Source organism: Pholcus phalangioides, unplaced genomic scaffold (assembly GCF_987345545.1).
Source record: "Pholcus phalangioides strain wild (caught in Gottingen) unplaced genomic scaffold, Ppha-v1.0 ptg000008l_1, whole genome shotgun sequence".
Lineage (NCBI taxonomy): Eukaryota > Metazoa > Arthropoda > Arachnida > Araneae > Pholcidae > Pholcus > Pholcus phalangioides.
This window is the reverse complement of record NW_028301601.1, coordinates 63896398-63922614: the sequence shown is the minus strand read 5'-3', so window position 1 is coordinate 63922614 and position 26217 is coordinate 63896398. Positions and strand designations below refer to the sequence as shown.

At 42.0% G+C, this 26217-nt stretch overlaps 1 protein-coding gene across 1 annotated transcript in view; it reads left to right on the top strand.

The window, feature by feature from the left end:
* LOC149084754 (cytochrome P450 18a1-like) overlaps window positions 1-25440 on the top strand; it is a 29691-nt gene extending 4251 nt beyond the window's left edge. Inside the window, exons 2-8 of the mRNA XM_089235526.1 lie at window positions 1531-1667; window positions 1892-1998; window positions 2096-2400; window positions 3480-3589; window positions 6578-6833; window positions 8374-8564; window positions 25237-25440. Coding sequence (XP_089091652.1) covers window positions 1531-1667; window positions 1892-1998; window positions 2096-2400; window positions 3480-3589; window positions 6578-6833; window positions 8374-8564; window positions 25237-25418 — 1288 coding nt within the window. The 3' untranslated portion in view covers window positions 25419-25440. The remainder of the gene's footprint in view (window positions 1-1530; window positions 1668-1891; window positions 1999-2095; window positions 2401-3479; window positions 3590-6577; window positions 6834-8373; window positions 8565-25236) is intronic.
* The last annotated feature ends 777 nt before the right edge of the window (window positions 25441-26217 follow it).

Genomic DNA, 26217 nt, shown 5'->3' with positions numbered 1-26217 from the left:
CACAGCATGGAATTTTTTTAATTATTTGCCGTAAATACCCTTAAAAACACCATATGAAGGTCCCTGTTCATCACAATAGGATGTACCCACATACGTATAACCCTCCGTTTCCTTTCTGAGATAAATGAGATACAGCAACTATAATTTTTTCCCACACTTTACAATTTTATACAATAAAACCTGTCAACAACGGCCACTGACGGGACCATGAAAATGTAGCCGCTATTGGGGAGTGACCGTTATGGGGAATGAAATTTTATTTCTGAAAGAAAAAAAAAGCTACTATAAAATTTACGATCGCCCCCGCAAATAATACGTGAAATGGTAAGCTGTTCTGTAATTCATTGCGATAATTATATAATTGACTAAATACTTTAATAACTTTGAAATGTAATGTAAAAATTTTTAATTTTTTCCGATTAAATTCTCAATATTTAAAATTAATTTTAAAATTTAATTTTTAATTAATCAATTAATTTTTTTCAATTAATTTTTATTCACATTTTTGTATGGAATTGACATTTTGAAAATTAAAAGATTCAATGAGTGCAATAGTATTTTTTTAAATTTGTTTACAAAGAAATTTAATTTTTTATGGATTTTCAAAAATGAAATTTTCACCCTAATTTTTGATCTGGAATTTTTTTTCCCATGCCCATTAACGGAAATAAATTTTTTAAAAATAAAAAAAAATATTTTCTCTTAAATTTTTTTGTCACATGATACACACACACATCAGATTTCCTAATATAATAACCGCTAGTTATTTTAATTAAATCAAGTTAATTTATATTAACTAAAAAGTTTATTAATTGTAAATTGGCATTAATTACAAATAAAAGCACGTTAAATTAACATCTAATTTTTTGAAACTTCTCAAATATGTTATTCAAGTAACCAATTATCATATATAAAAAAATTGTGCAATTTGATCATGAATTTGAGGTCAAAAATGGGTTAATCTTTTAATTTTTTAACTTTTAAAATTAAATACTTTTATTAAACAACGTTATCCACGTATGGCGTTCACTGGATGAAAACAAAATCAATCTTTAAGATGCGGACAAAACATCCGCAAATATGTGCTCGTGTGAAAGGGCATCCGGATCCTCGTCCGCATCCGCTCCGTGTGAAAGGGGCCTTAAAAATGACGATTTCTTGAATATGATTGTTAAAATGTTTCGTTTTTTTAAATTTATTTTTCATTTTATTTTTAATCGTCGTGTTTTTTTAATTATTTATTTTCATTTTTAATTGATCCGATGATTGTACAAGCCTTCATTTTACTTATTTTGTATTGACTAGTGTTTGTTTTTATTTTTTGTATTTTATATGTGTGTATTGCATAAATGATTAGCAATAGTTTCTAGAACATTCCTTCCTTAAATATACATAGTTTCCTCAAATTTTAGATAAACATTGCCAAGTATGTTATGATTGACATTCATTGCTTTCCCTTTTACAACTGATTTTCCTTTCCTTTTTACAACTGATAACTTATGCCCGGCTATTTTTTTTTTTCTTCACAAGCGTCAAATTGGGGGATCCGTGCATGGTGATATTGACAGATTGCGTTCTAATCAAGGAAGGTTATTCCAAGGATGCTTTAGCCGAGACGTGGAATCTAAACTGGGAACTACCGACCGAACCATCCGAGAGAGTCATCGGTGAGCACTTTCTTCATTAATACTACAGTGGAACCTCTCTGAAATGGCCCGATAAAGTCAATTTTTCTGGTGGAGTTTTTTTACCCTCGACATTAGTTCACCTATTAAGAAACCACCTATCCAAAGGACCTTTCCTCTGACAGACCTCAGAGAGATTTTACTGTATTTCGCTTACGATTCAGTGAATATAGTGTCAACATTTCTTTCAACTTCGAATGTTCTAGAAACGAGGGCAATCCATGACGGGGCGTCAGAAGAAAAAAGAACATTGATTATGCATATTCTACAGGATTTGGAGCAGAGGAAATCTATCATGGGACAATTCATAAGGGTACGCATTCATTTTACTGCATTCGCTCAATCACGTAGTTTCAAATTCATATCGTTGATTTTTTTTAAATTTGGCAAATAATTCTATCGTTGTGCAGGAAGAGATTCGACAGCTAATTGATCGATTGATGGACGTTGCGGGAGAACGAGCAGTCGATGTGTCCAAGATGCTTACGACTAGCATGTCCAATAACATGACTTTGTTGCTATTCGACAAGAAAAAGCGACCTGACGACAAGAAGAAGATCGAATTCGATGAAAACCTCAGAGAAATCTCACGATTTCTGAGTGAAACGGCTTGGATATTGTTCTTCCCAAGCATCACAAAGATGGCTCAAGAGCTAGGGATAACCAAACCGAAGGATCTGACGAACACGTTGAGGAGCCTGAACGAGTACATAGAGTGAGTTTCTCCAAGTTCAACCTTTGCCGGTTATTTGTAAGATGTAACCGCGTGTTGGGAAAATGTGTATCAACTGATATTCAATATTTTATCCGGGCAATATCCTGACATAGGCCGCCCCTTCCGCGTTCCCCAGAAAGAATTAAATCATTTGATATACATTCGTTTACAGCAGTACAGCTATCTATCATCGAGGATGTTCTCGAATAATGGAGGACATTCTATTCAGTACTGGGAAATGTGATGCGGTAGCAATGTCTACAAATAGACCACAAAAAAAAACGCTTCATAGTTTTAAAAGTACAATTTTTGTCAAATCATAACAATATTACTACTGCAGTCTACCAACGTTGTAGCGGTGCTTTTGCACGTAAATTTAATTGAAACTTTTCTTTTTAACTAATTCATTTACATTATTTGCTTCTTTTTCAACTTGGCATTAACTTTTTTTAAATTTTACGATTGGATCATGGACCCACTAGTAAAAAGCCCGTGGACCCCTAAAAAAATCCAAGAACCTCCCATTGGAAACCACTGGTATATTTTAGTGTGGTTAGCAAAAAAAGTTACTCGGTTACTCTCACGATGATTGATTTTTTTTAAAGAAAATTAGTTCAAATTATTTACGATATAGGGCGCTACACAAAAGCAAATCACTGGAAATATACACAACATACACTATGAAATGCTATACATACATTAGAAGAAATCCCTTTTTTATCTCACCACTAATCAGACAAGAATCCCAACAACAAATGACTTATACCAGGGTGCGCTTAACCTATGAGTCGCAGGGGCTTCTGAGATGGGTCCTTCAAATCCACTAGCAAAAGAAAGCCACGGATTTTTCAACTATGCATCACAACCCAAACTTGAATAGCAGGACCTTCCCAGATGGGTCATACAACTAGAATAAACACAGGAATTATTGAGTTATGGGTCACGACCCAAACTTGATTAGCAGCGACTACCTAAATGAGTCGTATAAATCTACCTACAATCCTGTTGTAAATGCACTTAATATATATATATATATATATATATATATATATATATTATTTTCTTGTTGAATTTCGCAGAGAAGAAATATCCGAACACCAGAAGAATGCCGTCGACAACGATGCGGTAGACTCCATCGACGGCTGCCTGCTGTCAATCAATAAGTCGTACACAGACTCGTCGTTCAAAGGTGACGGAGGCAACATACATTATGTTTCCAAAAGTCTGTGCCTTTTTTGGAGTTTAGACATTTTCTTCGAATTTCCAGGAAAAACACTGGGCAAATCATTTTGAAATTTCGGTCATGTGAACCCTATGTCTGTATTCACAATTTCCAGTGGAAATTTAGTCCCGAGTGCATTTAGGAGGGAGACATTGAACATAGAAGGACCGGACACAACCCGCTTCCCATCTCAGAGAGATATCGAAGCTTTCCCGGGGGATGGGTGTATCCGGAAATTTATTAATTTATGTGAAAATAACAATGATATACATATATACAATAAATAATCGCACAAATTGTGATCATATAGCATCATCCACAGATAATCAGTCCGTAATCGTAATAGTCCTTATATAAATAATCAAAGAATAATTTTTGTCTTGTATGTGATAGAATCTGGAAGTGAGTTTATCCAATCTAGAATACACCAATCTCAGCAATCAAGCTGTAATAAGATATAAATTGACGTCTATATGTCCGGCATCTCCATTTCATTCACACCCGCCGGAAAAGGATGAAACAGTTGACACTTGTCTTCTTGGGCGTAAATTGTATCGATTATTAGGTGTCGGTGAAACAACCGATGCATGTCTTCTTGGCCGTAAATTATACTTTTCAATAGGTAACCGTGTTACCTCTCTTGTTGGCACGTAAGACGGGTCCTCCGAGCGCGAATGCCGTCCCCTTGATCCCGCAGCTCGTGTCTTTTTGGGGAGTAAATGTAGGTTGTGGTCCAGGAATCGAATCAACCTCTGCAAACGTTGAAAGTTCAGAGGGCTGTCTAGAATTCTCATTTTCAAGCAAGCATTCTGGACTCTAGCAGTTGGCCAAAGTGGAAGTCTCTCGTCTGGGGACACGTGGTTATATAGTGCCATAGGGAACCATTTGAACCGCAGATGCATACGCTGTTACTAGAACGTTTAAAACGCAGAAGATACACCGGAAAAGGGCCATGCTCGGTGATAGCGATTGTTTTCTCTCTAGGCCATACGTTCAAACGCCAATGAACTCGTCGCTGTATCTTGTATGCGTCCTTTGCTGCACATGTATTCCAATTGGTCTGCCACTCCTGCAACACGTCCAAGCACCCGATGGACCAAATTCCTTGGCCAAAGGTGGTCGTCTTGAGACGGAAGTTTTGTGGCCTCCTTGACAAGTTTGTCGGCTATTTCATTGCCAAAGATGCCTGCGTGGGCTTTAACCCAGGCCAATCGGATTCTCGTGTTGGCGCATAAAATTCGGCGAATCTCCCGTACATTATGATGCACAGAACGTGGGTTTTTGACTAATAACAGACATTGATAATAGAAGGGAGACAAAAAATTAAATAGGAAAAAATGTTTTTGATCAACCCTTGTATGATAAAATTCTGATTCATAACTTTCACAAAATATTACACAAAATTTTTGCAATACTTCTGCGCATTTTTGTGAAAATTGCACGCATATTCACGAAGGTATGAATGTTTTCTATTTCAAACAAATTTCTAAAATTCCAGATTCATCAATTTGATAGCAACGAATTATTAATGACTTTATTCAATGAGATATGCGTGTTTTTAGTCAATAATATTTAATTGGGCATGTGCAGGAAGTATCTATTTGATTCTTTCTATAATATGGTTGTCAGATATATAGTGGAACTTTTATAAAAATTCTAGTTGAATGTCGAGAAAATTCGGAAAGATATACACGATATCGTGAGCTGTAATTTAAGTTACTGACTGAGAGTACTTGAATGATAAGGTGTTTTCCACAAATAGGTATTTCAATTATTTTCTGTCATTTAATCATTTCGTTCAGTTTCTCCATTTTGACATCAAAAACGTGTGTTTTGTTCAAGCAATTTTATTATATAGCATCAGACACGTCTTCGCTCATTCGCATAAAGCTTTGGGTTTATTTTTGAAATAATCAAATAACGTAATGTAATCAAAATACCAATTTGTGGAAAGTCCCTTACCATCCAGGTACTCTCAGGGAACAACATAAATTACAGCTCACAATATCCCGTATATCTTTCTAAAATTTTACGATATTTGACTGGAATTTTTATAAAAGTTGCATTATATATCTGGTAACCAAATTATGAAAAAACTAAAATCGGTATTTTCTGCGCATGCGCGGTAAAAATACATGCAATACATATGTCCATTTATCATTGAGTAATAAATTGTCACATTTTAAATTCTTACACTAGATGTTTCATGTGTTTCATGTGCAGTGACAATTTTTCTGTGAATTTAACACAAAAATTGATTGAAAGCGCCGTATGTTATCAGTAAAATAATCTGCGATGAAAATTGGATTTCCTGACACAGGGGTACAACAAAAAACGGTGACTTGACCGCAGCAAAAGCTACCGCAGAGAGTCCCCCATTGAGGGGTTAGCGCACCAACCTCTCGATGAGTATAAAAAACAAGCCTGCCGTTCGGAATCGGCATTAAATTGTAGGTCCCGGTCTAATTAGCCCTCGTGTGCAGAAAATGACCGTGGTGCGACAAAAATGACCAAATGATCAAATGAAAATAGGAATTTTTATGATAAGCATTTATATCTTTTTAAATCTACGTACTATTTTCATGAAAATACATGTAAATGTTCCGCAAAGTTAGTATAATACTTTGTGAAAGTTATATATCATTTTCAGTTTTTTGTCGTACAGGGTTGATCAACAACCTTTTTTCCTAATTTAATTTTTTGTCTGTCCTACACAAATGCACTCATGGCTAAATTTCCACTGGAAATTGTGAGTACAAACATAGGGTTCACGTGACCGAAATTTCAAAATGATGTGGCCAGTATTTTTTCTAGAACTTCGAGAAAAATGTATAAACTCCATTAAGGGCCCAGACTTTTGGAAACATAGTGTAGTTGGTACGCCTAATTGTTTGTCTTAATGCCACAGTGTTGGCGTTATTCTGCTTTTGTAATTTTCTTATCTTACCATTGTAGACCCCATATTGCGTGACTCCATGGCGTTTTTCTACTGGGCCGGGACTGAGCCGGCGAGAATCTCTGTGGATTGGCTGCTGCTAATTTGCGCCACATTCCAGGACGTCCAAGCCAAAGTCCACGCCGAGATCGATACTGTCTTTGGCACGAAGAGGTTCCTGCCGAACGTAGAACAGAAGATGATGCCTTACACGACTGCCGTCATCATGGAAATGATGCGCTGGGTCAACATTGTCCCCGTAACCTCGTTCAGGGCGTAAGTTTCAGAAATAATAATATATATATAACTATATAACCGTATATCATTAATAGATCGATTCTTAACTTGACCCGCTTTATAGGGTACTAGCTGTAATACCCGGCCCTGCCCAGTTTTTCTTCAATTAATGGGAGGATAGAAAAAGTGACAAACCATTATAAAATTACTATATTAAATAAAAAATTAAAATACCACTATGTGCAAAAAGGGAGAAAAATATTGCAAAATGATAAAGGGATGTATATGGTTTGATTGTGCATGTAAGTGTAGAGATAGGTACATGTATCGTATATGTATGTGTGTAATGTACAAACTGATTTTCACAATAAGTAATTTAATTATATAACCGTGATTATGACTCTCAAAATGAGTAACCTAACATTTTGACATATATCGTATAATCGTAAATATATAAACAAAACTACAATATAACCTGTCTTATCATTATAATAAGCTGTTGTCTGAACCATAAGTGTTTATAACTCCCTTTAGACGGGCTGGAAGAATTTTCTAAGTCTCTTAGGGACACAAAATCTATGTATCTATGTGTTTTTATGTTTGTACTTATGTGTATGTTTGTATTTGCATATATGTCTGTGTTTTTGTGATTTGTTTATTAAAAAAAAGAAAAAGAATGAACTATTATACATAATACTGGCAGCATTAAAGAAGAGGCAAACCATTGTAAAGGCATATGCATGTCTGAAACGCATTGATAGGGAACCATGGTAACCAAAGTAAACATTCCGAAAGTCATTGTTGAGGCTCAGAAACTGTTGTTCCCAAACAGATTTCTGGCATTTTCCCAGCTCTGATGAACTTTTAAAGTAGCCTATGGTCCAATCCCGACCCTGCTTGGTATATATATGCAAAATTTGGCGAGGATAATTATAAAATTGTAAATTTGTACAGAGAACATATACACAGAAAACCAATTTTATATATATAGATGAGCCATACGTGTACAGTCGTGGCTCCCACAAATTAGAGGAGTGCATTCGCCTCTGAGTCAGGGTATAGGTTGATTGTCCTCACGCTGGTTGTTGAAAGTTCTGACCCTTGGCTTTTGATGGAAATCGACCGAGCCTTGTTCAAAAGTCATTTTATTTACTTATTTTAGAAAGTTAATGAAGGGAACTCACTTAAACTTCTGTCCTTTGTCCATCTCAAAAATCATGGTCAGGAGCAGTACCGACTTAACGCGGTTGCAAAGGCCCCCCCCCCCCCCATGAAAATGAGATCTGGTTAGAATTTTCGAAAGTAAGTATGTCCCGCATAAAATAACAAAATTTTGGAAAATGACATGTAGGATGAGACCGGGTAGTGGTTAAGCTCAGCTTTTTTCAAGTTCACCCGAAAAAGAGGTCCGTTTATTTCATGAGTCAGATGCCTCAGAAACACACTTTTAGCTGCAGATGTGAATCCTACGATAAGCCTTCTGATGACTATTAATTCAAAACAATCATTTTGAAGTTTTTTTTAAAGTGATAATTTTCCAAGATGAACGTATGTCACCTTTTTTTTTACTTCAATATAGCACCGCGGAAGATAAAGAATTGTTTTCCTACTCCATCCCCAAGCATTCGCACGTGTGCGCAAACCTGTGGGCTGTTCACTACGACCCCATGATCTTTGGCAACGACGTAGAAATGTTCAGACCCGAAAGATTTCTCTCGGAGGACGGGAACAAGATTAAGAATTCGGAATTCCTGATCCCGTTCTTGATCGGTAAGTACGAAAAGTGGAGTGTTTGGCCAAACACCGTGGATTTTTTTTTCCTCTCTTTAGGCCGGTCGTCCACTGGAAGCGATTAGAAGCGATAAACAAGTCACGCACAGTCGTCTATATTCGCAGGACTGATCCCATTGCAAAGAAAGTAAGAGAACGTCCTGCAAACGATCTGACAGCAGCAAACTGTCTACGAGTCGCGCTGAATTGGGATTTTACGCGTGTTACAGTTTCTGCGCAGGTGCAGTGCGATTGTTCTCTTTTTTGCCACTCGTGCCGTTTTTTCTTCCTCCTTTAGTATCTCTTCCCTTTCTTTCCCACGTGAACATTGAAACAGAAAATGTGATAATTGCCGTACATGGGTTGTGATGGTTTAGTGGTAACAGATGAAATATGATTATTTCTTTATTTATAATAAGAACACCTTCTTCGAGTTTGAAGTATCTACCTCAGCGGTTCAGAGTTAGGTGCTGGGTCCGACTCTGTTTACCCTGTTCACATGCAATATTACCCAGGCGGTATCACCAATATCCCATTACAATATGCAGATGATATGAAGCTGTTTGCCCCAGATGAAAATACAATAGGCTTACAAAATGCATGCCATCAGATTCTTCAGTGGAGCTCTCGAAACAATCTACCCATCTGTACTTTAAAGTGTGGATCACTGCATCTGGACAGACAAGATGACCGTGACCAATTTGGATAGGCAATGAACCTTTACAGCATAGTTTCCCAACCTTTTTTGTCCCATCGCCCCCCTTCTTCACAATTTTTTTTCTCCCAGCGGCCCCCAACGCAATTTAACCCATATAATCCTATGCTATACCCGTAGTTTCTACCGCCCCCCCCCCCGGATCACCTATCTGGATCTTCCATCGCCCCCCAGGGGGCGTTAACGCCCACGTTGGGAATCACTGCTTTACAGCAATTTAATATCTGCTCAGATTTGGGCATATTAATGAACGGTTATCTGGATGTTTCCAATCATTATCGGGAAATGGTTTGCAGGGCTAATAGAAATGCATACTTGCTACGTACGGCCTACCGTCTATGTGATTTATTCACTCTAGTATATGCTTTCTGTGTGTATGTCCAGCCTACCCTTGAGTTTTGCTCACAGGTCTGGAGCCCATATGAGATCAAAAACATAATGCTCTTAGAAAAGCCCCAAAGATCTTGCACAAAACGATAGCCGGGCCTGGGCGGACTGTCCTACTCTGCGAGGCTTGGAGTTCTTGGTCTTCATTCCCTAGAATGGCGCAGAATTGTTCCGGCTTGAAAATGTGTTACAAAATGGTCCATAACATGGTATATTTACCATCGGGCGTTCATTTTTTGTCATCACTGACAGCCAGGTAAATCTGCGGAGACACCCTTACCAAATTCAGATCCCGATGGCCAAGAAAAGACTGCTTCTTCCACGGTTTCAGATGCAGATCAGCCAGAATATGGAATAGACTACCATCAGACCTTGTGTGCTCATCATACTCAAGATTCGCTTTAACCGTTGCTGACTTTGACCTTGTTCCGTTTACAAAGTGCTTCCCCCTTCTAAATGTCTTGTTTGTATGTTTTTATTCAGTGTAAGAGCTTTATATGCCTCCTGGTGCTTTACTAAATAAAAATAAAATAAATACAGTTCCTCTGTATCCATTACTCAAAAATTTTAGTTTTTCAATATTTCCTCAAGATTATTAATGAACACGCTCGTCTGCACGGAGTGCAGTCCCGGATTGAGCAGAGTGTAAGAGTTGTTTTCAGTGGACGATGTGAGACGCCAGTAGTTGTCTGATTCAATGTCAGCTGTTGTCACTTTTGCGTTGCTTGCTCGCTTCAAGTGGACGACCAGACTTAATTTTATACAAGATATACAGAAGACTGGATGTTGTGAAGATATTTATTATTTGAGATGTTAATTTTTTTTTTAAGGAAGGAAAAAACTCATCTCTGCCTCTACCGGGAGTCGAACCCGGGTCCCTCGATTGCCGGACGAGTGCTCTGACCACTAAGCTACAGAGGAAATTGAGATTTTCCTTCGCTAGAGCTTATATGGCAATGAGTGAATATTGCATTCGAATTGGCAAGCAGCAGTCGAGGGTGTTGTGATCCTCATGAGTCATTTAGTCAGGACATTGAAAGCATAACACGACCGTGTAAATATGAAGTTCTGTGTTGAACTTGGCAAATCAGGAACGGAAGACACTTGAAATGTTGTAGCAGACTTATAGCAATGAAGCAATGGATGTGCGAGGTATTTTGAGTGATTTTTTTCGTATCAAAAGGGGCGGGATGACACTGGAGGACTGACTTCTTGACCGAATTCGACATAGGGCGTCTTCTTGTTCATTGTTTAGCATTTTTGGCGGAAGCTGCATAGCTATACAGCTTCAGAAAATTTCTTGCAGGGATCCATGTGATACATTGATCAGTGCTCTCTGTCTCTCTAGCATTATTCAAATAAGTTCCACAATAGAGAGAAACGATGTCACTCTCCGCTTTTCATACGAAGTACGAAAGCCTGGATAACCAAGCGGAGATCGAGATGTTGTTCGGAAAGAAAATGTCGCCATCTGGGGGCGATGGGGGCTCCGCTTGGTTATCCAGGCTTTCGTACTTCGTATGAAAAGCGGAGAATGACATCTCGTTTCTCTCTATAATTTTCTTTCCGAACAACATCTCGATCTCCGCTTGGTTATCCAGGCTTTCGTACTTCGTATGAAAAGCGGAGAGTGACATCGTTTCTCTCTATATATCGCCATCTGGGGGCTAACGTCGTAAGGGCTATTAGCTGAGCTTGGAGGCTGTCCCTGCGCAGTCCCGTTCAGCATTCATACATATGCTCTTCTAAGGATTGAAAATGCCTGTCCTCTGTAGTTCAATGGTTAGAACACTCGCCCGGACAGTGAGAGATTGGTGGTTCGATTCCCCACAGAGGAATGTGAGTTTTCTTTCCGAACAACATCTCGATCTCCGCTTGGTTATCCAGGCTTTCGTACTTCGTAAGTTCCACAATGTTCCTCCCTCAATCTTTCCCGAAAGTCACTTCAAGTGCACCGGAACTACGCTCGAAGACGACGATAGTTGAAGGCAAACTACCACCAAAACCATTGTTACTCCCGAAATTGAGGACAAAATTCAGAAACTGGAATATAAGGGCGATGGTGAAAGTTATTCAAAGCATTGTTCATCAAAGTCCCAGTGTAATACAAAACCTTGCGAGAAATTCTGTGGTGTTTGGTCAGAACGTGATGTATCTCCAAAAAATGGCTTTTTGATGTAGTAGTAAGTCTTGCTAATTATAACTAATTAGAAGTGAGATAAATGCACAAATTCGTGTGCACTAAACAACATGCTGATGTATGAAATTTGTATTTGTGTGTATGCTTTATTTTTGATTTTTAAATGACAATGAAAATGCTTATATGTCAAAAATGTGATTTTGGAGTTACGTTCTGACCAAACACCACAGAATTCTGACATGGGTTTTGAACATGCACTTCATTGCTGCAAAATTTACGCTAACAGTTCAGACTTCTAAATCACAAAAAAAAGACGATGAAACTCCATATTAAACTCTGTCAAGTCAATCTTAAAGTCCCGTTCTGTCACTCGGGATGGTCACCAGTAGTTACCCCACTGTACTCCATCGCTTCATTTTTATTCCTATGGCAACAATTTAAGCATGTGCGGTTCGGATGGAGTTGACACAGAATTTGGTGTTCGCTAGCTTTTACATATTCGAGATGAACTACCACCTGCCTTCCAATATCTTGAAAGAGAGACGTGAGGTGACTTGAGAATTTTTCAAATAGTAGAGCAGCTCACATTCGCTCTTCGAAGTCACATAACTGAAGAAAACCAATTTCAGCCAGCTAGCTCTGTGCCACCAACACCGTTTGGACCATGCCCGCTCTGCAACGCACCTAGAAGCTGGACAACCGCATTTGCACTCTGCTTTATTCGTAGTATTTTCTGCATACGTATGTCGTCGATTCCCACGAACGCCCTCCAAGTGATCCTGGGCATCCCCCCACTTAGGTTTCGCTTCGAATACGAAGCCAAAGTGACAAGGCTTTTACGTCTGCACAAGTCCACAGAAATAGACGGAGAGACGCTGTCTCCGGGTGACTTCAGCGCCAAGATGAAGGGTTGGACGACACACCCGAGCAAAGATCTGCCGGACGGGCAGATCTCCGCGGAACATCTCGCTCACATAACTCAAAACAAAATTTACTACACGGACGGGTCTAGATTAAAGGAGGCGACGGGGGCCGCCTACGTCATCACGACACTCAAAGAGATCATCGCTACCTGGAAGGCCAAGCTGAAGTCCAGGAACACAGTTTTCCAGGCGGAGCTCCTGGCCATACTGGAAGCAGTCAAGGACGCAGCAATAAGAGGAGTCCCTGCACACATCAGGACGGACAGCCTTTCCAGCCTACTGGCCCTCAGGAGCCCTATATCAGAACACGAAATGGTCAAGCGGGCCAGAAACGTACTGATTAGACATCCAGAGATCCAACTTTCATGGGTCAAAGCCCACGAGGGCACCTGGGGCAACGAGATAGCTGACAAATGGCAAAAGATGCCACCATAAACGGAACTGAGTGGAACACGATCAAGCTACCACACTCAGCGGCCAAAGCGATGCTAAGGGCGGACTTCCTCAGGAAGTGGCAAACTAGATGGGACAACCCAGAGGCCAACGGTCGCTCCACCCACTAGGTGCTGAAAACTGTGGGTCTGAAAAGTAGCAATTGGAAAAGGGAAGTGACAATGTTTATCACAGGGCGCGGGCCATTTTCGGCATATTTGAGGAGGTTCAAACTGATCCCGAATGACAAGTGCAGTTGTGGGTCGACGGGCTCTAAATGGCATTACGCTACAACCTGTGAACACACAAGGATTTTTCACTTCCAGGCTCCAGATGAACAATACGAGACCGCCTGGATCAAAGCAATCCTTGACAGACCTCAATCTACAAGGAAGCTGGTGGAAATGGTCAGATACCCGAAAAATCACCCAGAAAAAGCCAAACTGGATGAAGATAACAACCCAGATGAGGAGACAACATCAGCAAACAGGGGCCAACTTAGGCGATCTGCCAGACTGGTCAACAGACGAGTCGATTATGCAGAACAAGATCTCGCCGACGAGCCAGACCAGACCAGAATAGAATTTATTTTCCCGGGCCTGGCCCTTTCGGGCCAACTGCGGGCTTACAAATTGCAGCCACGGAGACTACGTATGAAGAGAAAGACAAGAGAGTATGTGTTTTATTTGTGCATGTGTATGAGAAAATTTGTCAAGATCGGGGTGGTCAGTTAAGTTTAACGACTGGTCTGGTAACACGTTTTGCAGGTAAATTGCGCCACAACCTTCTGTTAGTAGTTTTAACAGGAGAAGAAGACAGTGAAATGAAGCTGTGAAGAACGTGTCGGTTTTTCCTCTTTTTTTTTTTTTATAATTTTGAAGTTTTCAGTGAGTGTTCGTTTCCGCCGTACAATGCGACAAGTTTTGTGAAATCAAGGAGGGGGGGGGAGAAAGGAAGGGATGGGGGGATAGAGAAAGTTGTTAGTAGTTGTTAGGGGGGGGGAAGGGGGTGACAAAGGAAAGGAGGGGGGAAGGAAGCATGAAATACAACACACAAGCAATAACAGAAAAGTGAAAAAACTCTTGCTCTGTTTGCCGTTAAGTACAGTTTAAAAAGAAAACCGAAAAAGAGAAATTTTCCTTTTTTTTTTCCATGGATTTGAGAGATTCCCACCCAAACGGGTAAATTATATTTATCCCAGGGGAAACTCTATTCCCCAGTGTATGAAAAAGTTTCAAGGTTACGAGCATATTCTTGGGTAAATATATACGCTTGATTAAATGAATGTATTTACAAGGGCATGGTTACAAGAATTCTAAACAAAAAATACATATATACAGAGGTAATCTGCCTCAACGGGGTCCCTGGGGCTCAGGCTCATGCGAACGGGTCGCGAGCTGACCGTTACCCCGATCCGTTTGAAGCGAGTAGCTCCCAACAGGAGAGGGAAATACTGCAAGGCAGCCGGCTTTACATGTTAAGCCTTTTCTGTTAAGCCTTTTTTGGAGTACGCGAGGGAAGCCCTTTGCGATTATAATAGTAATAAAAAACTTTCTCTCTTTTTTTTTTCCCCCGCAGCGCCCTCTGACGAGAGAGAGGAAGCGTGGGAGAAACAGCTGTTTGGAGCAGCCAACGTCTTTTTCCTTTCTTTTCCCTCTTTTTCTCTCTCCTTGACCTTCAACGACGGCGTTTCGTGACGTCAGCGGGAGGGAAAAGAAGATATTTTCTCTCGTTACTTCAGCTTGGAGATGATTCTGCTCTGCCTGGGATAGGCAATTTTAGGGAAAAGAGAGCGGACTTTTAAGTGGGGGAAACTCCCCTTTGAAGTTTATGTTTATGTTGGAAGAGTGAAGAAGTGTGTGCATGATATGCATGCAATTAGAGATCGTGCCACTGGAGCGCCCAGATTTGTTTAGGTCTTCGGTATTTTCTTACTTCATCAGTGGCGTAGTCAACAATATTTCTGATGTGTGGGTAACGGGATTCGCTCATTCTATCGAATTGGCTTTGGTTTAGTTCGAGAATGTACGGCCAGAGGTGTGTAATCTGGAGGTCAAGGCGGATGTTAGCATTACGAAGGAACCAAGGAGCTCTCGTTAGTTGTCTGAGAATCTTGTTTTGGCGTACCTGTAGGCCTTTTATGTTGAGCTTCCGAGCGTGGGCCCAGACTGGTGAAGCGTAGAGCATTGTGGGACGCAGAATTGATTTGTAAAGTATTGTCTTGTTGATTAAAGACAATTTGGCTTGGGGGAAAGTGATCTTGTTTAGCATGCCCATAATGTTGACTGTTTTGTTCCTGGCCATTTGGACATGCTCGCGGAAGAGGAGTTTCTTGTCAAGAAGGACTCCCAGATATTTGACAAGTTGTACTGGTGGGAGGTTATGGCCTCCGAAACGAAGAGTGTGCCTAGGAAGCTTAGTTTTCCTGGAAAACCACATGAATTGGCACTTGTTAAAATTCATGCGTACATCGGAGTTAGTGCACCACTGTTCAATGTCAAGGGCTGCGTCCTGGAGGTTCCAAAGGGCGTAGGCTGGCTTCCTGTGGCTGCAGAGAATTGCTGCGTCATCCGCAAATAAGGCAATGATTCCATTTCTGGGGGTTGGGAAATCGTTCATGTAGAGCAAGAAGAGCTGTGGCCCAAGAACGCTTCCCTGAGGGACGGATGTCCTTACGGGCCTTGGGGAGGAGAGGGTCTGTCCAATCTTTACTTGGAAGGTTCGTCCCATGAGGTAATTGAAGAAAAACAGTATGAAGTGTGGTGGAAAGTTCATATTAATTAATTTTCCAAGTAGAGTTGCATATTCACACTTGTCAAACGCCTTCGAGATGTCGCAGAACAGGGCTGCCACTGAGTCCTTGTAATTGAAGGCGTTTGTTACAAATTCAGTGACTCGGAGCAGTTGTGTGACACAAGAGTGTTCTGGTCTGAAGCCGTGCTGCTCCGGTCGGATTATATTATTTGTGTCAGTGAATTGAAAAAGCCTAGTGGCAATGACTCGCTCGTAGAGTTTAGAGAAGTTTTTGAGGAGCGAGATCGGGCGATAAGAGGTGGCAACATTCGGGTCAGTTCCGGGTTTGTGTATGGCCCGTATGACTGCGTGTTTCCATGGAACTGGGAAGTGATTTATATTTATTGATGCATTTATAATATTAGTAAGTGTTGTGAGGTGGGCAGGGGCCATAAGTTTAATTGCCCTATTACTGATGCCGTCGGCTCCCGGGGCTTTTTTGGGATCCAATTTTTGTATGAGTGATTTAACTTCCTCTTCGTTTGTGTTTGCCATGTGTCCAGGATTATTTTCCCTGTGGTAGCGTATGTAGTTGGATACGCGCTGACAGATGCTAATTGTGTCGTCCCTTGGCTGGACCACGGCCGACTAGACATTCATTGTTTTAATTGTTTAGTGGGCTATGGCTGGACCCTGTTTGGGGAGAATTGACGCTCATAGGCGTCAGCGAAGGTTTCGGCTATGTCAGACTCAGAGAAAACAAATCCGTTTCCTTTTTTGATCTTTGTGAGTCGTGTTTGCGGAGGTCTACAAATTTTCCAAGCTCGCCACAGGTTCCCGTTTTCAGCTGTAGCGTTTCCAATAAATTCAGAGAATCTGTCATTTGTGTATTCTGCAACGTCTCTTTTTATTTCGCTTTGTAGACGATTAAGGAGCACTTTGTCTAGTCGTCGTCTAAATCGCTGCCATTTTTTACGGATTTGGTTTTTGAAGGTTATTTTTTGTAGGATGTCTCTCGGGAGGCCGTATCGGAGGTCAGAGAAGTGTACTTCGCTAGAAGCGAGGTCAATGGCCTCCTGGAAGCGGTTTGACAGTTGTGAAACAACCTCATCAATTTGCGTGGGCGTTTCCATTGTGATTGGAATGACATCGTCGTTTTCAGTTAGTTCTTGGAATTTGGTCCAGTCGACTCGTTTATTGATTCGTTTGGATCGTGGGATGTGAAAATCGACCTCGAAGAAAACAGGGTTATGGGGGGAATTTAAGATGACCTTGGTGTGTGTGTCAATGTCACAGAGGAAGTTTTTTGAGATCCCAAAATCTATAACATCAGGAGCTTGCCGTGGGCATCCAGGGATGTGTGTAGGAGTGGGGGAAGAGTGAACTTGGAGAAATTTATTCATGCAGTATCGTCGGAGGGCCACGCCATGCTTATTTCTTTTTTTGCTGCAAAAGAGGGGGTCCTTGCAGTTCCAGTCGCCCCCGACGAAAACTGGGGTGTTTGTGTCATATAGTGTATTTAGAAGGTTGACGTCAATTTTGTTTCGGGGCGGCTTGTAAATTGAGCAGAAGATGAATTTTTTACGCTCAACAAAGATTTCCACGGCAATGGCCTCCATTTCTGTAGAGGCTGGGAGTACAATATTTTGGAAGGGGATGGTGTTTCGAATGTAAATTGCTACTCCGCCTCCTCTATTTAAAATTCTGTCTCTTCGTGCCATTGTGAATCCTTGTAGTATCGGATTGTTGCTGGGGAGCAGCCAGGTCTCAGAAAGCATTACTATATCAAGCTGTGCTCGGTGGACCTCCTCCTGCAGCTCTTTCAGGCTGTTTTTAAGACCATTACAATTCCAAGCCATAATTCGTAATGGTCTGGGGGGGGGGCACTAATTGTTTGAGCTACTTTTAAGCAGGGATTGGAGTAGTAAAATTAAAGTTGTTATTTCCTCTTTTTTAAGTTGTGTTAGCTGGTGAACAAGTGCTTCGGGTAGTGAGCTGGTGGGGGCCGAGGCCAACTGCTTGGGAACATCCGTTTCGGTTGTGCGGGTCTGTGCGCTCACTTGGGTTTCGGGTCCAGTGTCGTCCTGGGCCAAATTTGTGTTTGTTTGCTTGTCGTTAATTTCTAGGTTTTCTTTTTCTGGGAGTGACTCGTGAGCATCTTCGTATGATTCTTCGTCCGAGTCAATTTCTTCGGTTTTAAGGATATAATAATTGTATGCAGCTGTAGCTGCTCGTTTGCTGGTGTCCATCTCCTCTAATTTGGAGGAGAGTTCATCTAGTGGGGCTTGTTTGTATTCCACGGCTAGCGGGTGTACACCGGCCTGAATTGTGTTATGCAATTTGGCTTGTTTTTCTTGCATTATTTTGGCTTGCTGAGCATGGGGTATCTCGTATGAGGGCTGCGATTTCGGCCCAGTTTCTGGCCCGGGGGGCCGTGAAGGGCGGATAGTGAGAGTGTCGGTACCAAGCGTGAACTCTTCATCGTTTTCGATAGTTGGCAGATTAGTTCCCAATTTGGTACTCGCAGGCTCCGGGGGGACGCTTCCTGGGAGGGGGGGGAAAGTCCTCGGCAGATATCGGCCGGAGGTGAAGGGGGAGCAGGGGGATGATAATTCTGCCCTTTTCTTGTTTTCTTTGATTGGGGTGTCTAGGGCATCCTGGGAAGGTGGCAGTGTGGGGGCCACCACAGAAGGCACATTTTATTTTTCTTCTGTCTCCTTTATCCCTACATTTGCTTGTTTCGTGCGGCCCGGAACAGAAGGCGCATACGGGCTTATGTTTGCAAAAGAGGGCCGTATGGTTGAACGCCATACAGCGCCTGCATTGTATTGGGGCGGCGTTACCCCTGTATCTTTCTATGTCGATGGGGATACCAGCTAATTCTTTTATGTTAGCAAAATTTTTATTTTCGATGGTGATTTCCACCAAGAATAAGGGCAGGGGCCTATTTCCTGCTCTGGTCGTCATGTTTGAGACCTTAACAGTATTAATGTTTTGTTTTCGGAGCTCTTCCTTTATTTCATCAGGTCTGACATTTGCTGGGAGCCCTCTGATGACAAATTTTAGTGTTTTTTCAGAGTGTAATTGGTAAGTATTGTAGTTAAATTTCCGTTCATCGAAGAATTTAGTTGCTGTTCTGTGGTCAGTTTCAGTGAAGACTTCGACCACAAGTGTATTTTGTGTTGGTTTTGAAGTGGGGGGTATTTCGCAGAGGGCTCGAAGGGCGCCAAAGTCTGTCAGCCAGGTGTTTCCCCAGTTTCTAAGGATGATGGCAGGTATGTTTTTACGCCTACGAGGGCGTCGTGCAGGTTGGAACCCTGCATCATTCTGTATGTCATCTTGGTCATTTTCGTCCTCGTCCGACGGGGGCGTAGGAGCATTGTTTGTGTTTATGTTAGCTGCGGGGGCGTTGCCCGTCGGTGGTGAGGGGGCGTTTCCCATCAGTGGTGGTGGGGCGTTACCCTCTGGAACGTTGTCATTCGGGTGGGCTTGACCCACCATATTAAAGGAGGCAATTCCTCCTGTGGTGTTTACAATCGGGTAAGTAGTGCTTACCAAGTGAAGAGGGGCGTTCCCTTCAGTGTTGTTTATATTCGAGTGGGCGTTTCCTACTGAATTCGGTGACAGAGCTCGCTCTGTTGTCATATTATCATGATCCGGTTTGTCTGATTCCGGAGGGGGGGGCGAGATCAGAGTGGGGGCAGGGGGAGAAGACAGATGTCCAGTTGCGTCTGTTATAGCCTGGTGCATTCTTACGTCGTTTGTGGCAGTGGTGTTTTCTGGCAGCGAGCTATCCGCAGTGGAGCTGGAAAGAGCGGTGGAGCCGTTTTGAGATCCGGAGCTGTTTAGGCTCGAAGTAAAGTCAGTGGTGTTTTCAGTCGAGGGGGTATCAGTTCTCTCCTCTGAATTACCTGAGTCCAGGCGCTCTGTAATATTGGTGCTGTTTTCAGAGATTGCGGGCGTATTGTCAGTAAGGCTGAGACGCAAATTGATGTTTGTGTTTGGATTTGTTACGGACCCGTGGGTCAAATTTTCTGTAGTGTTCATGGTTGAGTCAGACTTCTGCGTGTCTGAAGAACTTCCGGGGGCAGTTGAGGACCCCAAATTTGAGTTGGATTTTTTCTTCTTCTTCTTCTTTTTCAACTTTTTTCTCCGACCACCATTTCCGGGTGGGGGGGGGGGTCAGAGTCAACTTTCTGCATGGGGGTTGAAGTAAGATTGCGCTTAAACATGAGCGCCCTTTTGTGGCAGCAGGTTTTACTTCCCATGAGATCAAATAGATCCCTTGCCTCGCAGAAGAGCTCTTCGAGGCCCTTAAGGGCAACCCTGTTTTTCCCTTCCTGCTCGATTTGGTAGTATTCAATCACTAGGGTTTCGATCTTTTCCTCAAAGATACACCCAACATGGGCCACATTTTCCCCAAAAACAATATTTTTAAGCTTATCTATCCATGGCAGAAAAGCCTTACCAAACTCTGCCCTGGGGCCGGATTCGTCCAGGTCCCCCGCAAGATTTTTCAACCTAGCTACGGCTTCGGCGCCGTCGGTATCGGCAAAGGGGCAGATTATGCCCATCTTACTCAGAGCACATGCAAGAGAATTTCCACTCACCTGTTACTACTTACCGTATGTATCACTTCCGTTGAAGCATTGGTGTAGCAGGGAGCGGGGGGGGAAAATCGTTTTTTTTTGGGATTTGGTATCTATGGCTAGCACGCCGCTATCAAGCAGGCCATGCCAGCCTTTTTCCAACTTGAGTTTTGCACACAAGTGGGCTATGTCAATAATTGACCTTGAGAGCGAAGAGCCCCGACCCGTCCAGCCTATGCCTAGGGTCCGTGACAAGCTCCCTTTGGCAGGGCGGTATTCCACCTGCCCTTACCACCTACAGGAGAACTGCACTAGCACTTTGCAATGTTGAAGGAGGGTGGAAAAAAAAAGGCGACCGTTCGTGACGGCGTCCCATAAGCATCTCATCATGAGTTGCCTCGCCGACGAGGATGATGATGCGGAGAACCCGTAAGAGTCGAAGTTCACAGCACTTCACGGAATACCTCTCTCGGCAATGGCTGCAGAGGACCAATTTAATATATCTGTAGTATTTTTTTTTCTTTTTTTTCTGATGATGTGGCACATGTTTTTTGGCAAACTGCGGCTTTGACTGTCGCGCCCGCATGTGGCTCCTCGGGTGGGGAGGCGGACCGTTCGGGGGTGCGGGGTTTGCAGGGAGGGCGGGACTGGGTGTCGGCGGTCGGGTGGCTTCGTGCGTGGTCGGGAGTGGCGCGTCGGTTAGGGCCCTTGTTGCGAGGCGTCCGTGTTTTTCTTGGTGGGGGTGGTGTCCCCGTCCTGTGGAGGGTTCTCTCTCGTGTCCGCGGTGGAGGTTTGTCAGGATGGTCGGGAGTTTCCCTTCACGGGGCGTGTTGGGGCGTTGTAGCTCGCGTCGGCGGGGCTGAGGGGGGATTGCGCCCGCGGTGCTGTCCTGGCTTGTCGAGCGGTGATGTGCCCTGGGATTGGGGGTGTGGATGTTGGTCCCGGCCGGCTTGAGTTTTTTTTCCGGCACGCCCACGATCTCACGACCAATGAGCTTATATCGCAAAAGCGACAGAGCCTGGGTGTGCTCGGTTCTATACTATACTATACTACTATGTCGTCGATTTTTTTTAATAGCTCGAAGTAAAAAATTAAAAAATACAGATGCATCATATGGCAGCATGTACAGGGTATCCCATAAATTCGAAAACATTTTAATAGTGAATAGTTTAAAACACTTCATAAAAATTGAAGGAATTCGGGTATACAGTAGAACTTCGGTTAACGAGCGATTCGCTTAATGGATGATTCGCATAACAAGTGATTCGCTTAACGAGAAATTCGCATAACGAGCAAAAATTTTAAAAAAAAAATTTGACTCGGTTAACAAGTGATGATTCGCATTACGAGGAAAATTTTTTGTGATTTGTTTATTTATTTTTACATTACCATAGCTGAGCCGATGGTATACCGCTCTGTCCTACACACGCACTGTGGAATCGCTGGTAATATTCTCCTCTATGGTCTCCAGTAAGTGTGCCTCACTCGACAAATGAACATACATGCGAGAGACGTAACTGTTTACGATACAAAACTAGACGTAGCATTGTGATCACGCGTACGTGCGCTTGAAGTTTTTTTTAATTCTGCTAGTGAAAACTGTGGAATGATTGCATTATTGAACGTGACTTTGTGGGGCTAGCTCCTGAACAGGAGCCAAAATTTGTCGAATAGATTGTGTCCTTGGGGAAGACCATAGGACAGGAAGTGCGTGAGGATGATATTCAAGAACTCTTTACACGCAACAGCAAGAGTTTATGGTCGGTATCTCGTCTGAAGAAGAGAGAACTGACAAGTTCCTCAAATGAGATTAGAGAGATGTATAGAATGAGAGAATCTGTGCACAAAAGTTTGTAGGGAAGAACTAACCAAATAAAGCTGTAGCAAAGCAAGCAATGAATCTGTCCAACGACAATGCAATTTCCCATTTTCGAGAAATGCTAAAGAGGAGGCAAAATGCGTGTCATTGGATAAGTTCTTTTTCAAAGTCACGTAAAAAAATAAGTTTGCTAACAACAGCGAGTCCGTAAATCGTCCTAAACGAAAGTCCTCCTATTCTCATATTGTATGTTTATTTATGGCGTTATTATATTACATATATTTTACTGTATTATTTATCATATTTTTATTATTGCGTTGTATTACTGATTGACGCCGTTTTTATTAGTCACTAGCTATAAATACCCGGTCCTTCCCGGGTTTTCTTCAATTACTGGGAGGATTGAAAAAGTGACAAACCATTTATAAAGGCATAAACTGTAATACTGGCGGCAATAAGAAGTGAAAAAATATTGTAAAGGCATATGCATATCCGAAATGCATTGCTAGGGAACCACGGTAACCAAAGTTGTAGAGCCTCAATATATATTCTTATATGTATTATTATTATTATTATTATTATTATTATTATTATTACACTTTTCACATTGGCTCTTTTTCTTAACAAGCACGCTCTGGTCACGTGAAAGAATCTCAGTACATTCTGTACTGAAACACGAGATGATCACGTGACCGGATGCCCCTTCGGAGGGTCCGAAGGGGCATCAAACGCCAATTATTATTATAATTATTATTATTATACTTATTTCCGAGATTTTGTCAGCCAGTTCCGCTAGTTTATCCAGTCCATCACTCGATATTGAGAGGACAGTTTGGATTTGAGTAGGAAGACGTTGCAGCCACAATGTCTTTAAGAAATCATCGGTTAGTCCAGATCCCGACAGTTGGTGCATTTTTCGTAGCAGCTGTGATGGTTTATCATCTCCGAGTTGAATTTCTGTGAGCAACTTCTTGATTTTGGCAGATTCAGTTTCGGCAAACTCCAGTATCAGCCGGTCCAAAAGAGCCTGGAATTTCCCGGTCGCAGGAGGATTGACGACAATATCGGCAACTGCATGTAGTGTTTGCGTAGTTTCTGAGTCGACATTAGCGACGAGAGCGGCGAATTTGGTATCATCACTTGTAATGCGGCTGAGGAGGAAAGCTTGCTCGCATTGCTTAACCCAGAGAGAAACGTTTGTGTTCCAAAATGGGGGAAGGCGGAGAGCGACACTGGAAACTTGGGGAACCGTATTGATCCCTTCTGCTGCCATCATCCTGTTGCTTGAGAGAGAAGAGAACCAAGAGGTCAACCGGAAGTGACCGTATAAGGGAGGCTGCTCCGTGGTCCACTGTTGCTAGGAGAAAAATCCTCTGCTGCTGCGTAATGGCGTCTTTTGAAGAATATTCAGAAGGTATCATTATTTGCGTTTTAACGTCTGCGGTCACCAATGCTGAATTTAATGCTAAGTGGTGACGGTAGCGCAATTGACTCCGTATGAATGAGACGTAGTTGTAGATACATTATCTTTAATTATGATGCTATATAGAAGATATCATTTACATGGTACATATATTAAGAGAGAGAAAGACGACGTTGGTGCATCTCGTGTGAGAGCTGGAGCTGAACTGATGTTCTCACACACATGGCCCTTCGGACCCTGCGAAGGGGCATCCGGTCACGTGATCATCTCGTGTTTCAGTACAGAATGTACTGAGATTCTTTCACGTGACCAGAGCGTGCTTGTTAAGAAAGAGAGCCAATGTGCAAAGTATAATAATAATAATAATAATAATACATATAAGAATATATATTGAGGCTCTACGAAGCAAACATTCCGAAAGTGATTGTTGACGCCCAGGAACCATTGCTGCCCAACAGTTTTCGCCCATTTCGGGCATTTTCCCATATCTGACAAACTTTTAAAGTAGCCTATCGTTCAAGTCGGATCACATTTCGCATATATGCAAAATTTGGCGGCGATCGATCTCAAATTGTAGATTTGTATAGAGAACATACACACACACAGAGACACGCACACAGAAAATCAATTTTATATACATAGATATATCGATTTTTAAGTGTATGAATGATTGTGGAACGAATTGGCCAAGTTTTCATTATTTCCTACGAGGAAGTTCAATTCGATATACGAGCGATTCGGATAACGAGCACGTTGGCGGAACAAATTCAGCTTTTTAACCGAAGTTCCACTGTATTTGAATGCGGTTTGCGAAAAAGTAATTCTCATGAAGGAGTGTGTGTGTGTATTTTCAAATATAACAAAAAATATTTCAAATTTTTGTCAATGGAAGGCGCTGCACAAGAGCAAGTCACTGGAAATATGTGAATCACAGAGTCCTATAAAAAAATGCAGAGTATGATTAACAGTTCATTTCTCAATGTTTCTGCTAATGGTGCTTACATAAGGCTTTCATAGTGATGCTGGCATTCGTGGATCAAACACTATTGGCGAAGTTAATTTGCAGTTTACTTCTCTCAGCCGTGAATCGTTGGCTGAAGCTCAGCGAATATTTCGGACACAGAAGAGATGAAAGAAAGGTTCAAGTTCAGAATTCTGATTTGCTTCCGTGCAGCACCAACACCTCCTATAGCAGAAGGCCTCCGCACGAAGCTCGTTACGTCACTGAAGAAGGTCGTCTCACCTATAGAAATTGGATGTAGCAGGACGACGCCTGCGCTATCTTTACTCTTTGTTGTGGTGGATCCAATGCCTATAAGTGAGATGACCTTTTCAGTGACGTCACGGGCTTCGTTCGGAAGCCTTCTACTCTGGGTGGTTTTGGCAGCACCCTCTATCGACAAAAGTTTTGACTAATTGTTTTTCTATACCAAAAAATATCCTTCCTTAGGAATTTTTAAACTATTTATGAATTTATGGGACATATTGTATATGCTATATTCAATTTGCAGGCAGACCATATTGGCCGACTGGAGAGTGTCTGGTGAACACGGAAGTCTTCCTCTACTTCATGTCGCTGATGCGGAACTTTTGTTTTTCTCTTCCGGATGGAACTGAACCGGATTTCAAGGGACAGCTCGGGGTCGTACGTTTGTCGAATCCGTACGAGCTCGTATGCGAGGTGCGCGGCTGAATAAAACATTGATTTAGACCAGTGTTTCCTCATTCTTTCTGAATCTAAGCATCAATGAAGTGTCCGAGACGATTCGGCAGACTACAAACTTACAATATGATTGTGTCCCGTATTTTACGGGACTGTCAGAATGACCAGATTTTTGGCTAAGCATTCACACAGCAGTCTGCTCTTGAAAGTAAGCTAGGGAGATTTCACTGTACACATGGTCGTGAAGCAATTCATCTATTTGTCTGTCCATTGTTGAACGATGTTTCTCATTCGAACGATTTCGAGTTTGAAAACCCAAACAATGAAAGTGGTCTTCCTATAGAAAGAAAATTTATCAGTTTGACCTCCAGACCAACCATGGCCCCCGCTCTGTCCCCCTAGGGGAATATAAGCTGGTTCGTCTCAGGAGACGTGGGCCATGGTAGAAAATCCGACATCCAAGACCGGCAAACCACCCGCAGCAGGCCGGACAGCCCAAGCCAACCAACAGCAGGACTCCTTCCACAATTCCCTCATTCACCGTACAAAAAAAATGACATTAAATACAAAGGTATGGGGGGAACATGGGCAGGTGCACAGGCGCACATCGCCTGCAGGCCACGAATGGGGCCCACGAAAAACAGTTGTACAAGTTATTATGAGTATATATACAAGCATATAAGCATGTAGACAGCGTGTCAGAGGGAATCTGGGAACATCAATGTCCACGTTAGATAATAATACATACAAAAAATACAAATACAATTCCGTCCAGAACACATCTGTAGTGACGCGCCCAACTTAAATATCATATACATTTGTAAATATA